The 15,181-nt window shown below is 47.8% G+C and overlaps 1 protein-coding gene across 2 annotated transcripts in view; it reads right to left on the bottom strand.

The window, feature by feature from the left end:
* PARP8 (poly(ADP-ribose) polymerase family member 8) overlaps positions 1-15,181 on the bottom strand; it is a 583,039-nt gene that overhangs the window by 203,051 nt on the left and 364,807 nt on the right. For both annotated transcript variants that reach the window (XM_030193114.1, XM_030193115.1), the window contains one exon: positions 8,365-8,490. In XM_030193114.1, the coding sequence (XP_030048974.1) occupies positions 8,365-8,490 (126 nt within the window). The remainder of the gene's footprint in view (positions 1-8,364; positions 8,491-15,181) is intronic.

Raw genomic sequence — 15,181 nt, 5'->3', positions numbered from 1 at the left:
AGGGAAAGCATCCTGAACTTTTCCTTTACCAGATATTTGTTCAGGGCCCTTAAGTCTAGGATGGGACGCATCCCCCCTGTTTTCTTTTCCACAAGGAAGTACCTGGAATAGAATCCCAGCCCTTCTTGCCCGGCACTGACACGTTGATGCTCTACCACCTGTTCGACCTTCTCTCCAAAAATATTGTCCGCACGGCAAGGCGAATCCGCAATCCGCTGCTGGATCCTATTCTCCAGGTCGGAGGCACGCAGCCATGAGAGTCTGCGCATCACCACACCTTGAGCAGCGGCCCTGGACGCAACATCAAAGGTATCATATACCCCTCTGGCCAGGAATTTTCTGCACGCCTTCAGCTGCCTGACCACCTCCTGAAATGGCTTGGCTTGCTCAGGAGGGAGCTTGTCCACCAAGCCCGCCAACTGCCGCACATTGTTCTGCATGTGTATGCTCGTGTAGAGCTGGTAAGACTGAATTTTGGCCACGAGCATAGAGGAATGGTAGGCCTTCCTCCCAAAGGAGTCTAAGGTTCTAGAGTCCTTACCCTGGGGCGCCGAAGCATGCTCCCTAGAACTCTTAGCCTTCTTTAGGGCCAAATCCACAACTCCAGAGTCGTGAGGCAACTGAGTGCGCATCAGCTCTGGGTCCCCATGGATCCGGTACTGGGACTCGATCTTCTTGGGAATGTGGGGATTAGTTAGAGGCTTGGTCCAGTTTGCCAGCAATGTCTTTTTTAGGACATGATGCATGGGTACTGTGGACGCTTCCTTAGATGGAGAAGGATAGTCCAGGAGCTCAAACATTTCAGCCCTGGGCTCGTCCTCCACAACCACCGGGAAGGGGATAGCCGTAGACATCTCCCGGACAAAGGCCGCAAAAGACAGACTCTCGGGAGGAGAAAGCTGCCTTTCAGGGGAGGGAGTGGGATCAGAAGGAAGGCCATCAGACTCCTCGTCAGAGAAATATCTGATGTCCTCCTCCTCCTCCCACGAGGCCTCACCATCGGTATCAGACAAGTTCATGAACCTGTGTCTGAAGCCGTGCCTGGCTCGACTCCGTGGAAACACGGCCACGGTGTGAGCGTCGAGAGGTAGACTCCCTCGCCCGCACCGGCGAAGCTCCCTCCGCCGACGTCGTCGGGGAGCCTTCCTGGGAGGCGACCGCAGTCGGTACCGCAAGCGGCACCGATGTCGGATACCTCACCCCGGGCAAGGGGCCAGCCGGCGCCTCACTCGACGGTACCGGAGGCGCAAGCACCCCCGGTACCAGAGGGGAAGGGCGGAACAGCTCTCCCAGGATCTCTGGGAGAACGGCCCGGAGACTCTTGTGCAGGGCGGCTGTGAAGAAAGACATGGAAGCCGATGCAGGTGTCGAAGTCAGAGTCTGTTCCGGGCGTGGAGGCTATTCCGGGCTGTCCAGGGTGGAGCGCATCGACACCTCCTGAACAGAGAGTGAGCGTTCCTCCCGGTGCCGATGCCTACTGGGTGCCAACTCCCTCGGCGACCCAGAGCTCTCGGTACCGACACGGGAAGGAGACCAGTGCCGATGCTTCTTTGACTTTTTCAAACGAAGCATGTCACCGGAGCTTCCCGGTACCGACGAGGAGGACGTAGAATCCAGCCGCCGCTTCCTCGGGGCCGAGGCCGAAGAAGGTCGGTCTCGGGGGGGCTGTACCGCAGGAGCCCTCAGGGTAGGGGGAGACCCACCCGAAGGCTCACCGCCACCAGCAGGGGAATGGACAGCCCTCACCTGCACTCCAGACGAAGCACCACCATCCGACAAAAGTCAAAAGACGCGCGAGGGTCAACTTAAGGGGCGCGAACGGCGCAAACACGACCGTACCGAGCGCGGACAAAAGAAGACTGACAAACACGAGCCGGTTCGGGCGGGAAGACGGCCGCGCATGCGCGGTGCGCATGGGCGCGCGAGGACTAGCAAAGGCCTTTGCTAGTGAAGTTTCCGATTGGAGGGGCTGCCGTGGACGTCACCCATCAGTGAGAACAAGCAGCCTGCTTGTCCTCAGAGAAAGTATTTACCTTTTCTGAAGCATTTTGGAGAGTTGAATCCATTTTACTCAGTTTTAGCCAGATCCTCTCTAGATTTACCTCCGGAGCTGTTCCGGGTCCCTTAAGGACCTCTCTCTCCCGGCTTCCTTCCCTTGGTGGGGGACCTCTGCTTGTTGGCTCCCTATTCGCCATCATGGGTTCTCGGGTGCCTGCTCCCCTCACCATCGCTGAAGCCGGACACGGAGGGCATTTGGAATCGGGAGGCAAGGATAAAGATGTTTCTAAGACCAGCGGGGGCTCCGCTCCACCGGATGCCCTTGCAGCAGGCGACCCCGTCTCTTCACTCTGAGATGCGCGCGTAAGGAAATGCTCCATGCTGCCCTGGAGTGGAGAAGAGGAAGCTGTGGGCGGCGGTGGAAGCCTCACAGCTTCTTTACGCTTTGTATGCGGCAACGTAGAGTTGAGGAATCCGGTCTCACTGGAGCGGTAAGGAGCAGTTTCACAGAACGCGCTCACACTGCCGCCATCTTGGTAACGCCCCCCGTCCAACTGGCTTTAACTGTAGATCAAGACTGGTTACTTCTGAACTTCACTATAAGGATGTTCCCAGATGTTTCAAAGGAAACTCTAAAGTGGAAAAAGTAGTTTCCGCTCTATCACCTGCTGTGCTCCAAATGGGAGCTACTTTCTTTCTAAAGTTCCCTTATAAACGTGTTATCAAGTTTAAGGACAAGAAGTACATGTTAACCACAGCAACTATCTACCTTTATTAATGCAAATGAGGTGGAGGACAGATCTGCAGTAGGCCCTTGAGATTTATCTACTCCAATGCTTAATAATTAACAGAGATTATTAGGTGTTTTTTTTTTGTCTATCTACTTTTCATTTATAAACATTTTTCCTGTTCTTTTCTACCTTAGATCCTCTCAGCTTGTGGACTAAATAAAGGGGTTTGGTCAACATAGCGAATGATACATACCTGTAGCAGGTGTTCTCCGAGGACAGCAGGCTGATTGTTCTCACGACTGGGTTGACGTCCACGGCAGCCCCCACCAACCGGAACAAAACTTCGCGGGCGGTCCCGCACGCAGGGCACGCCCACCGCGCATGCACGGCCGTCTTCCCGCCTATACGCGATCGTTCCCGCTCAGTTGAATGACAAGCAAATTAATGAGTAAACGCAACTCCAAGGGGAGGAGGGAGGGTAGGTGAGAACAATCAGTCTGCTGTCCTCGGAGAACACCTGCTACAGGTATGTATCATTCGCTTTCTCCGAGGACAAGCAGGCTGCTTGTTCTCACTATTGGGGTATCCCTAGCTCTCAGGCTCACTCAAAACAAGAACCCAGGTCAATTGAACCTCGCAATGGCGAGGGTATAACAGAAATTGACCTATGAAGAACAACTAACTGAGAGTGCAGCCTGACCAGAATAAATTCGGGTCCTGGAGGGTGGAGTTGGATTTAAACCCCAAACAGATTCTGCAGCACCGACTGCCCGAACCGACTGTCGCGTCGGGTATCCTGCTGCAGGCAGTAATGAGATGTGAATGTGTGGACAGATGACCACGTCGCAGCTTTGCAAATCTCTTCAATAGTGGCTGACTTCAAGTGGGCCACCGACGCTGCCATGGCTCTGACACTGTGAGCCGTGACATGACCCTCAAGAGTCAGCCCAGCCTGGGCGTAAGTGAAGGAAATGCAATCTGCTAGCCAATTGGAAATGGTGCGTTTCCCGACAGCGACCCCTTTCCTATTGGGGTCGAAGGAAATAAACAATTGGGCGGACTGTCTGTGGGGCTGTGTCCACTCCAGATAGAAGGCCAAAGCTCGCTTGCAGTCCAATGTGTGCAACTGACGTTCAGCAGGGCGGGTATGCGGTCTGGGAAAGAATGTTGGCAAGACAATTGACTGGTTAAGATGGAACTCCGACACCACCTTTGGCAGAAACTTGGGGTGAGTGCGGAGTACTACCCTATTATGATGGAATTTGGTATAAGGAGCATGAGCTACCAGGGCTTGAAACTCACTGACTCTACGAGCTGAAGTTACTGCCACCAAGAAAATGACCTTCCAGGTCAAGTACTTCAGATGGCAGGAATTCAGTGGCTCAAAAGGAGGTTTCATCAGCTGGGTGAGGACTACGTTGAGATCCCATGACACTGCAGGAGGCTTGACAGGGGGCCTTGACAAGAGCAAGCCTCTCATAAATCGGACGACTAAAGGCTCTCTAGAGATGGCTTTACCCTCTACACGATGATGGTAAGCACTAATCGCACTAAGGTGATTCCTTACTGAGTTGGTCTTGAGGCCAGACTCTGATAAGTACAGAAGGTATTCAAGCAGATTCTGTGTAGGACAAGAACGAGGTTCTAGGGCCTTGCTCTCACACCAAACGACAAACCTCCTCCACTTGAAAAAGTAACTCGTTTTAGTGGAATCCTTGTAGAGGCAAGACGCGGGAGACACCCTCCGACAGACCCAACGAAGCAAAGTCTACGCCCTCAACATCCAGGCCGTGAGAGCCAGAGACTGAAGGTTGGGGTGCAGAAGCGCTCCGTCATTCTGCGAAATGAGAGTCGGAAAACACTCCAATCTCCACGGTTCTTCGGAGGACAACTCCAGAAGTAGAGGGAACCAGATCTGACGGGGCCAAAAAGGCGCTATCAGAATCATGGTGCCGTGGTCTTGCTTGAGCTTCAGTAAGGTCTTCCCCACCAAAGGTATGGGAGGATAAACATACAGGAGGCCGGTCCCCCAATGGAGGAGAAAGGCATTCGACGCTAGTCTGCCGTGTGCCTGTAGTCTGGAACAGAACAGAGGCAGCTTGTGGTTGGTCTGAGAGGCGAAAAGGTCCACCGAGGGAGTGCCCCACTCTCGGAAGATCTTGCGTACCACTCTGGAATGGAGCGACCACTCGTGCGGTTGCATGACTCTGCTCAGCCTGTCGGCCAGACTGTTGTTTACGCCTGCCAGGTATGTGGCTTGGAGAAGCATGCCGAACTGGCAGGCCCAACGCCACATCCCGACAGCTTCCTGACACAGGGGGCGAGATCCGGTGCCCCCCTGCTTGTTGATGTAATACATTGCAACCTGATTGTCTGTCTGAATTTGGATAATTTGACAGGACAGCCGATCTCTGAAGGCCTTTAGTGCGATCCAGACCGCTCGGAGCTCCAGGAGGTTGATCTGAAGATCCTGTTCCTGGAGGGACCACAGTCCCTGGGTGTGAAGTCCATCGAGATGAGCTCCACACCCCACGTGAGATGCGTCCATCGTCAGCACTTTCGTAGGCTGCGGAATTTGGAATGGAGTTCCCAGGGTCAAATTGGTCCGAATGGTCCACCAGTGCAGCGAATTGCGGCAACTGATGGAGAGGCGGACGACATCTTCTAGATTCCCGGTGGCTTGACACCACTGGGAAGCTAGGGTCCATTGAGCAGGTCCGTGTTCCCAAACGGAATCTGAGATACTGTCTGTGAGCTGGCAGTATCGGGATGTGAGTGTAAGCGTCCTTTAAATCAGGGAACATAGCCAATCGTCTTTCTGAATCATTGGTAGAAGGGTGCCCAAGGAAAGCATCCTGAACTTCTTTTTGACCAGGTATTTGTTCAGGCCTCTCAGATCTAGGATGGGGCGCATCCCCCCTGTTTTCTTTTCCACAAGGAAGTACCTGGAATAGAATCCCTGCCCTTCCTGCTCGGGTGGCACGGGCTCGACTGCATTGGCGCTGAGAAGGGCGGAGAGTTCCTCTGCAAGTACCTGCTTGTGCTGGAAGCTGTAAGACTGAGCTCCCGGTGGACAATTTGGAGGTCGGAGGTTATGAGAGGCCACCTTTGGTGAAAAACTTTCAACCTCCCCCCGACTGGTAGATCGGTACGGACACTTTGATGGCGGCTATGTTCCCATGGATCCAGTCAAAAACCCGTCCCCGGCGCTGGCACAGTCTGGCGCATCAGCCCTTCCAGGATCCCCGGAAGGATGGCTCGGAGGCACTCGTCAAGGCCCGCTGTCGGGAAAGGCGAGGGGGCCGGTGGAGGTGCCGGAATCTGCTCGGGTCCAGGAGATGGCACCGAAGTGCTCGTGCCCTGACGTAGCGATACCTCTACCACCGAGGGGGAACGCTCCTCCCGGCGCTGCCGTTTCCTCGGCGTCGAGTCAGCTCTGGAGCCGGAGCTGGTAGCTACATGCGCCGTGGGCGACCGATGACGGTGCTTCTTAGCCTTCTTCCGGTGCCCGTCATCGGCGCTCGGCGGTACCGAAGAGGAGGAGGTAGATCCCCCTCGGCCTCGAGGGATTGGGTTCGGTCCCGATGGCCCTGGGTAGAGGGAGTGACCAGGGCCGATTGCCCGCGCGGCCGCTCACCCCTGCCATCTCCGGAAGACCGGCGGGCCAACGGAACCTGTGCTCCTGGGGTCGGTGCCGATTTCGTGGACATTGGTACCGGTACCGAAGATCCGGCCGTCGACACCGATGCCGTCAAAGTCGAAGGGCCGGCGCGCAAGTTCCAAAAAGACGGTCCCGAAGAACTTGCCTCACCACCTGTGTCCGTTTCCGTAAACCGAGACCCAAGGTGCACGTCTTGGTATCGTGCTCCGGCCCGAGGCACTGGAGGCACCAAGCGTGAGTGTCGGTCTGCGAGATATGCCGGCCGCACCGACCACACTTCTTAAATCCACTCGGGACCTTCGAGGACATCGACGGAAAAATCACGTCGGCGAAGTCAAAGTCGTCGATGGTGGCGGTAAAAAGCACACCCGAAAAATAAATCGACCGCGCGGCCACAAGGCCGCAACAAGGCGCCCCCCGCTAAAAGTACGAGGGAAGTAAAACAAAGTTTTTTCTTTTTTTTTTTTTTTTTTTAAAAGAAACAGAACAAAAGAAAAAAGAAACGGAGAAAACAAACAAAGAAAACTCGCGTCTAAGGCGCAGTCCGGTTTCCGATGCTGACAGAGAGAGAGAGACGAACACGGCTCTCTCCAGCGCGGAAAAGAAAAGACTGAGCGGGAACGGTCGCACACGGGCGGGAAGACGGCCGCGCATGCGCGGTGGGCGTGCCCTGTGTGAGGGACCGCCCGCGAAGTTTTGTTCCGGTTGGTGGGGGCTGCCATGGACGTCAACCCAGTCGTGAGAACAAGCAGCCTGCTTGTCCTCGGAGAATAGTCTGTACTTTTGTATTTCTTTTCAAATTGAAGAGCCCATTTACCAAACTGCAGTAAAAGTGGCCTTAGCGCATCCTTATCATAGTAACATAGTAGATGACAGTAGAGAAAGACCTGTACGGTCCATCCAGTCTGCCCAACAAGATAAACTGATATGTGCTACTTTATGTGTACACCTGACCTTGATTTGCATCTGCCATCTTCAGGGCACAGACCGTAGAAGTCTGCCCAGCACTAGCCCCGCCTCCCAAGCACTAGCCCCGCCTCCCAAGCACTAGCCCCACCTCCCACCACCGGCTCTGCCACCCAATCTATGCTAAGCTTCTGAGGATCCATTCTTTCTGAACAGGATTCCTTTATGTTTATCCCACGCATTTTTGAATTCTGTTATCGTTTTCATCTCCACAACCTCCCACGGGAGGGCATTCCAAGTATCCACCACTCTCTCCGTGAAAACATAATTCCTGACATTTTTCTTGAGCCTGCCCCCCTTCAATCTCATTTCATGTCCTCTAGTTCTACCGCCTTCCCGTCTCCAGAAAAGGTTCATTTGTGGATTAATACCTTTCAAATATTTGATCATCTGTATCATATCACCCGGTTCTCCTTTCCTCCAGGGTATACATGTTCAGGTCAGCAAGTCTCTCCTCATAGTCTTGTAACGCAAATCCCATACCATTTTTGTTGCTTTTCTTTGCACCGCTTCAATTCTTTTTACATCCTTAGTCTCCAAAACTGAACACAATACTCCAGGTGGGTCATTCCCGCATGCTAAGGCCATTTTCAGGGGTAAAATGGCCATGGACTAATTTTCCTATCAGCGCATTAGCCCCTTGCGCCACCTATTTTGTAGGTGGTAATGGCTCACCGCTAACCAATTGCTAATTGGTTAGCGCATGGCAATGTAGCTGCACTAACTGATTATCACAGAGCACACCCACAGCCCAAACACATATTTTAGCATGTGGGTAGTGTGCACTGATCCCAAAATTGCTGCTGAACACCCAAGCGCACCCTGCCTTAAGATATTTTTTGATGTAGTAAGCACAAGTTAGTGCTTGCCACAACTTAGTAAAAGGACCCGTTAATGATTTATTTGACTTTTTTCTTCTCTTAATTCCCTGTTATTTCTGTTCAGGTTTTTACTTGTTTTATATTATGTAAACTTATTTAAAAAAAAATAAAAATAAAAACTCCTTACCCTAGGATTAAAGGCCAACATCTGAGGATCGTTGGGATCTACAACGGAAGGATATGGCTCAAAAATGACTACTTTCCGGGGAGATTCCAAGGCAGACCGACACATGGACACTAGTAAATCAACTACCTGAAAACAAAGATAAAGAAGAGAGAAATGAGTGCATACTTTATTTTGTGGTACCCTCTACCTTCTGTGCTAGATAGGGGATAATTTTATAACTGGGTTCCTATATGACAGAGTAAAATTAAACCTACTTTAAGCCTATTTTGTAAGTACAATTTAAGCACGTAGGAGCCTTTAACAATTTTAGTGGAGGAGTAGCTTAATGATTAGTGCAATGGCCTGAGAACAGGGGAACCAAGTTCAATTCTCACTTCAGGTCCTTGTGACTCTGAGCAAGTCACTTAACCTTCCATTACCCCAGGAACAAAATAATACCTGTATATAAAATGTAAATCGCTTTGACTGTAACCAGAGAAAGGTAGTATATTGCCTTTCCTTATATAACAGGCTCCCAGAACCAACCCCGATAGTGTGAAAATGTTCATGCACGTACTTGCTCTACAAATGGTGTAAATGTAAGGGAGTGCATTCTATATATGTACCTGCAACTCCATCTCCACTCTGCCCAAACTACAGTATCCCCCGTTTACTAAGCTGCGCTAGCGGCTGCCGTGTGGCAATACTGACACAGCCCATTTAAAGTGAATGGGCTGTGTCGGCATCAGTGTATGGCTTAGTAAACAGGGGGGTATATCTCCAAATGTCTATACACAGACTGCATTAAAATAGGCACACGCTTTCCATTTGTCTACCTTTTATGCACGTAGATTTTATAAACTCCTTTTCCATATGTAAAACGAACTTTACATGAGAAGAAAGCTTTATAAAATTAATGTTGAATGAGTAGCGTTAAAGTTTATCCAAGCTTCATTGTTTTCATATTGGATGAGCAGCAGATTGTCTTTACAAGCTTCAAACTGGCAGATATAATGAGCAAAATATTAAGATCCCCACTTCCGTATTTCACTTCTCAGATGATTTCAGCGTTAGCAGTTTTTGAAAGTACCTCCTTTATGTAGCCACTTCCACTATTATGAACCTAAGTAAGGTGCTTCTTTATTGACCTTAATCAGAACCCCAAGCAAGCATTTAAATATTATAAAAATATCAGGCCGGTATGTAGATCCACATGGTCAGCTATAGCATGTAAATAGTCTATGTATATTCAGCACTGCTATACACAGCACGACTTTGAATACATGCAGATGACGCTTACAATATCTGGAATGCATCAATATTCAGCCATTATCTACATAGATGAGTGATTTAACCACTTTACTATCAGGATAGTGACTGAATATTGCCACTATATAAATTGTAAAGCACAAAACCTTTGCTCTGCCCTAGAACCATAAGGGCAATTCTGTAAGTGGGTGCTTCCATCTAGGCACTCAAAGCTGCATGGTGACAGTCTATTTTATAATGGCATCTGGCCACCCAAATTCCATTATAGAATTCTAGTGTAACCTGGTACAACTTACATAAGTATATAAGTGTTGCCATACTGGGACAGACCGAGGGTCCATCAAGCCCAGTATCCAGTTTCCAACAGTGACCAATCCAGGTCACAAGTACCTGGCAAGATCCCAAAATAGTACAATACATTTTATGCTGCTTATCCTAGAAATAAGCAATGGATTTTCCCCAAGTCCATTTTAATAATGGCTTATGGATTTTTCTTTTTTAGGAAGCTATCCAAATCTTTTTTAAACTCTACTAACTGCCTTTACCACTTTCTCTGGCAACGAATTCCAGAGTTTAATTACAAATTGAGTGAAGAAATATTTTCTCTGATTTGTTTTAAATTTATTACTTACTTAAATTTACATGCTAGCAATTACACCAGCCATAGACCTGCCATTAATGCGGCATGGACGTGCATAACTTACAGTATTCAGTAAGTCATGTGCATAAGTGGGAGCCCTGCACAAGTATATGCCTCCCTTACATTTACATGCTATGCCACTTACGCTTATCATTATAGAATAGCACTTCGGTGCTCTGCTAGCACTTTCATAGGTAAGTGTATGCTTACATGATTAAGAGCTAGGATTCTATACATTTAAACACACAAGGAGCATACAAATGTGGGCACCCAGTTATAGAATTGCCCTTCACATGCATAGTGCTGGGGAGGTACGAGTGAAGTTTTACTAGCCCATATGATTACAATCTAAAAGACAAAATAATCAATTCAGGTAAACAGCTCCCCCCCCCCCCCAAAATAAAGGGGTATAATTATAACTGGAAGAAACTGGGCCTGGGTGCATGGGATACATATCTAACAAGCCACAGTCCTAGTAGAACTCTTCCTCAACACTTTTGAGCTAATTCCTTCTACCAACCTTTCTATTAACCTGAGCCCCAGTATAAAAAGTTGTGCTAAGGCTCAGAAAGGATTGACGGAGGAAGAGAGGGAAAACTAAGACTAAGGGATTAAGAGGGAGAGGAGACAGTACCACAAATATGACTTTGATCTCACAATCTTCCATGCTCACCCTTTCAAGTTTTCAAACAAGTAGGGGTCAGTGGTGGATTAGCAGATGAACTGTTTGTCTTTTGGTTACTTGGTATTTTGCATTAATGTATACGATATTGCTTACATCACAACTTGTAAGGTTGTTATTGTTATAGCCGAAATGCAAGATACCTGTGCTCAGGGTTTAGGATGGCATTCATCATAAGAAATAAAAAATATCATCTTTGAAGGGCCAACAGGGAGGAAGTGAACCCAACTGGCTAGTGGGATTGTTTAGCTGAAGGGGCCAGAGGGAGAGGCAGAAACTTACTACCTGCCTACATGCTATATAATTAAATGGTAGGAATGGTATGCTCTGAAGTCTAGGGTATAGGCAAGAGTAGAGTTAATTTGGTATATATTAATAAAGAGAAATTACTCACCAGCAGCAGGGGTTCTCAGAGGACAGCAAGCCATGTATTCTCACATGAGTATCATCATCCAACTGAGCCCACTGTGGATGCTGCCTAGCGTGTATTAGCTAAAGAAAGTCCTAGCAGCGTCCCACCGCACATTCATGGCTCCATCAGTCAGATGATACAGCTGAAGAAGACAAATCCTAGGGGAGTTGAGAGGGTATGTGAGAATACATGGCCTGCTGTCCTCGGAGAACACCTTCTACAGGTGAGTAACTTTGCTTTCTCTGAGAACAAGCAGGCCAGTTGTATTCTCACATGTGGCAATCCCTAGGTATCAGGCTCACCAAAAACAATGCTAGAATAGGGACTCGAAATGTCAAGGCTTTGAAGTCAAGTAACCTAAAACTATGTACAAAGTGGTTGTGAAGGTGCAGCCTGGAACAGAACAAAACTGGACCTAGGAGGGTGGAGTTGGATTCTAGACACCAAACAAATTCTGCAGAACTGGCTGACATGTAAAGTATTCTGCTCAAGGCAGCAGTGAGATGTGAATGTGTGAACTGAAGACCATCTCGCAGAACTACATATCTCCTCGATGGAGGCTGATCTCAAGTGGGCTACACAGCCATGGCTCTGACATTATGAGCAACAGCATGACCCCAAGAGTCAGCCCAGCCTGTGCATAAGTAAAGTTGATGCAATCCGCTAGCCAATTGGAAAGTATGCATATCCAAATGGCTACCCCATCTTGTTTGGATCAAAGAAATAAAAAGCTGGGTGGACTGTCTATGAGCTTTAGTCCACTCCTGATAGAAGGCTAAGGCTCGTTTACAGTTTAAACTTTGCCAGGACAAGAATGAGGCCTGGGGAAAATGATGGCAGAATGATTGACTGGTTAAGACAGAACTCCGACACCACCTTAGGAAGGAACTTAGGGTGCGTGTGAAGAACTACTCTTGTGATGAAATTTTGTGTAAGGCAGATCAACTACTAGGGCCTGAAGCTCACTGACTCTGCAAGTTGAAGTGGCTCCCACCAAAAGCACAACTTTCCATGTCAGATACTTCAGATGACAGGAGTCAAATGGCTCAAAAGGAGCTTTCACCAGTTGGGTGAGAACAATGTTGAGATCCCATAACACAGTAGGTGGTTTAATCAGGGACTTTGACAACAGCAAACCTCTCATGAATCGAACAACTAGAGGCTGTACAGAGATGGGCTTACGATTTACACGAAGATAAGCAGCACTGATTGCACAGAGGTTACCCCTAAGAGGATCTAGGGCCTTGCCTTCATACTAGACAACAAACCTCCTCCAGTTAAAACAACAACATATCTTAGTGGAATCTTTCCTAGAAGCAAGCAAGATTCTGGAAACACCCACAGGCAGATTGAAGGACTGAAATTTTATGTCTCAACTGACAGACAAGACACAAGACTGAAAGCTGCAGAGCAGCCACTAAAACAGGGTACAAATACTGACAGACAAGAGACAGGACTGAAAGCTGCAGAGCAGCCACTAAGCAAGAGACACAGACAAACAGAAACTAGACAAGGAATACAGACCAGAAAAAAGACTAGGGAAGTAAGCAAATAAACCTAAGCTAAACTACACACAGATAACTAGAAACAGACAAGGAACTAAACAAGAAACCAGACTAGGCAGAAGTGCAACAAAGCACCAACAACCCAGGGACCTTATTATTATTATTTATTGCATTTGTATTCCACCTTATCCCACCTATTTGCAGGCTCAAAGTGGCTTACATAGTTTTGTTATACACAGTTAATCCTGGATGTCAGGTACAATTATTGTTATGCAGAGATTAATTAGGGGACGGAGTAGCGAGAAGGAAGGAAGGAATTTAGTAGGATTGTTAAATGATGGATTTTCTTAGACGATGGGTTTTCTGAGGTGGGTTAGTACAGTTCTGGGTTTTCATTGTAGGCTTTGTTGAAGAAATACGTCTTGAGGGATTTGCGAAAGATAGTTGTTTCGTTGATTGTCTTCAGGTCTCTAGGTAGTGCGTTCCATAACTTCGTGCTCAAGTAGGAGAAGGTGGTGTCATGCATCGTCTTGTATTTTAGACCCTTGCAGTTGGGGAAGTGCAGGTCAAGAAATTTGCGGGATGATTTTGAGGCGTTTCTGGGAGGCAGGTCCACGAGGTTTAACATGTAGATTGGGGCGTCTGCGCGAATGATTTTGTGTACCATTGTGCAGATCTTGAATGCAATACGTTCCTTAAGTGGGAGCCAGTGAAGTTTTTCTCTTAAGGGTTTTGCACTTTCATATTTGGTTTTTCCAAATAGGAGTCTAGCCACAGTATTTTGGGCAGTCTGGAGCTTCTTGATGTTTTGCTCTTTACAGCCTGCGTACAGTGCATTACAGTAGTCGAGATGACTTATCACCATTGACTGTACCAGGGTGCGGAATATGTATCTCGGGAAGAAAGGTTTCACTCTTTTTAGTTTCCACAAGGAGTAGAACATCTTTTTCGTCGTGTTTTTCACGTGAGCATCGAGAGTGAGGTTTTGATCTAAGGTTACTCCTAGAATTTTCAAGTTTTGCGAGATAGGCAGAGAGCAGTATGATGTTGTTATGGTAGGGAAGCTTTTTGTGTTATGTTGTGAGGTGAGAACAAAACATTGTGTTTTCTCTGCATTTAGTTTCAGTTGGAATGCATCTGCCCAGGAGTGCATTATTTGGAGGCTTTGGTTAATCTCGTTGGTAATTTCATTTAGATCGTATCTAAACGGAATAGAGATCGTGACGTCATCTGCATATATATAAGGGTTGAGGTTTTCGGTTGCTAGAAGTTTGGCCAAAGGTATCATCATCAGGTTGAATAAGGTTGGTGAGAGGGGGGATCCTTGGGGTACTCCACATTCAGGTGTCCACTGGGGTGATCTGTCCGCTTTCGTTATTACTTGGTATGATCTTGTGGTCAGGAATCCTTTGAACCATTTGAGAACTGTGCCTCCTATTCCGAAGTATTCTAGTGTATGTAATAGTATCTCATGGTAAACCATGTCGAAGGCACTGGACATGTCGAATTGTAGGAGGAGTATGTTGTTGCCCCTTGCAATTTCTTGTTTAAACGAGTTCATTGCAGACACTAGCACAGTTTCGGTACTATGATTTGACCGAAATCCTGATTGTGACTCGTGGAGAATTGAATGGTTATTTAAGTATTCAGTAAGTTGTTTTGTTACTATGCCTTCCTTGAGTTTGGTTATGAGGGGGGTAGATGTTACTGGTCTATAGTTGGTTAGGTCCATTGTATTTTTGTTGGCATCTTTTGGTAGCGGTGTAAGTAGGATATTTCCTTTGTCCGTGGGGAAAAGTCCATTTTGAAGTCTGTGATTTACATGATTCGTGATGTCTATTTCGAATTGTTTGGGTGCTGATCTTATTAGACTGCTAGAGCAGATGTCTAATTTACATTGTGATTTGGCGTATTTTCCAAGCCAGCCTGAGATTTCCTTTGATGAAAGTGTGTCGAAGTTGGTCCATGATCAATCTGCTGGGTATTCTCCAGGTTTTGGGTCCAGACATTCAAGAATATTTGCGTAATTTGTTTTATTGCTGGGTATCATGAGTCGAAGCTTTGTAATTTTTTCCTTGAAGTAATTTGCGAGATCAGTTGCGGATGGGGTCTCTGTGTTGTTAGAGGTGACCATAATGGTGTTTAGTAGACTGTTTACGAGTGAGAAGAGTTTGTGTGTATCCTTGTAATTTGGTCCTATTATGGTTTTGTAATATGTCCTTTTAGCTTGTCTGGTCGTGTATTTGTATTTTCTTTGTAGTTGTTTCCAGTCTTTTGAGTGTGTTTTCATCTTTTTTCTTGTTCCATGCTCTTTCTAGTCTTCTTACCTG

Source organism: Microcaecilia unicolor, chromosome 2, assembly GCF_901765095.1.
Source record: "Microcaecilia unicolor chromosome 2, aMicUni1.1, whole genome shotgun sequence".
Lineage (NCBI taxonomy): Eukaryota > Metazoa > Chordata > Amphibia > Gymnophiona > Siphonopidae > Microcaecilia > Microcaecilia unicolor.
The sequence above is the reverse complement of the archived record's forward strand: the minus strand, read 5'-3'. Positions and strand labels throughout refer to the sequence as shown.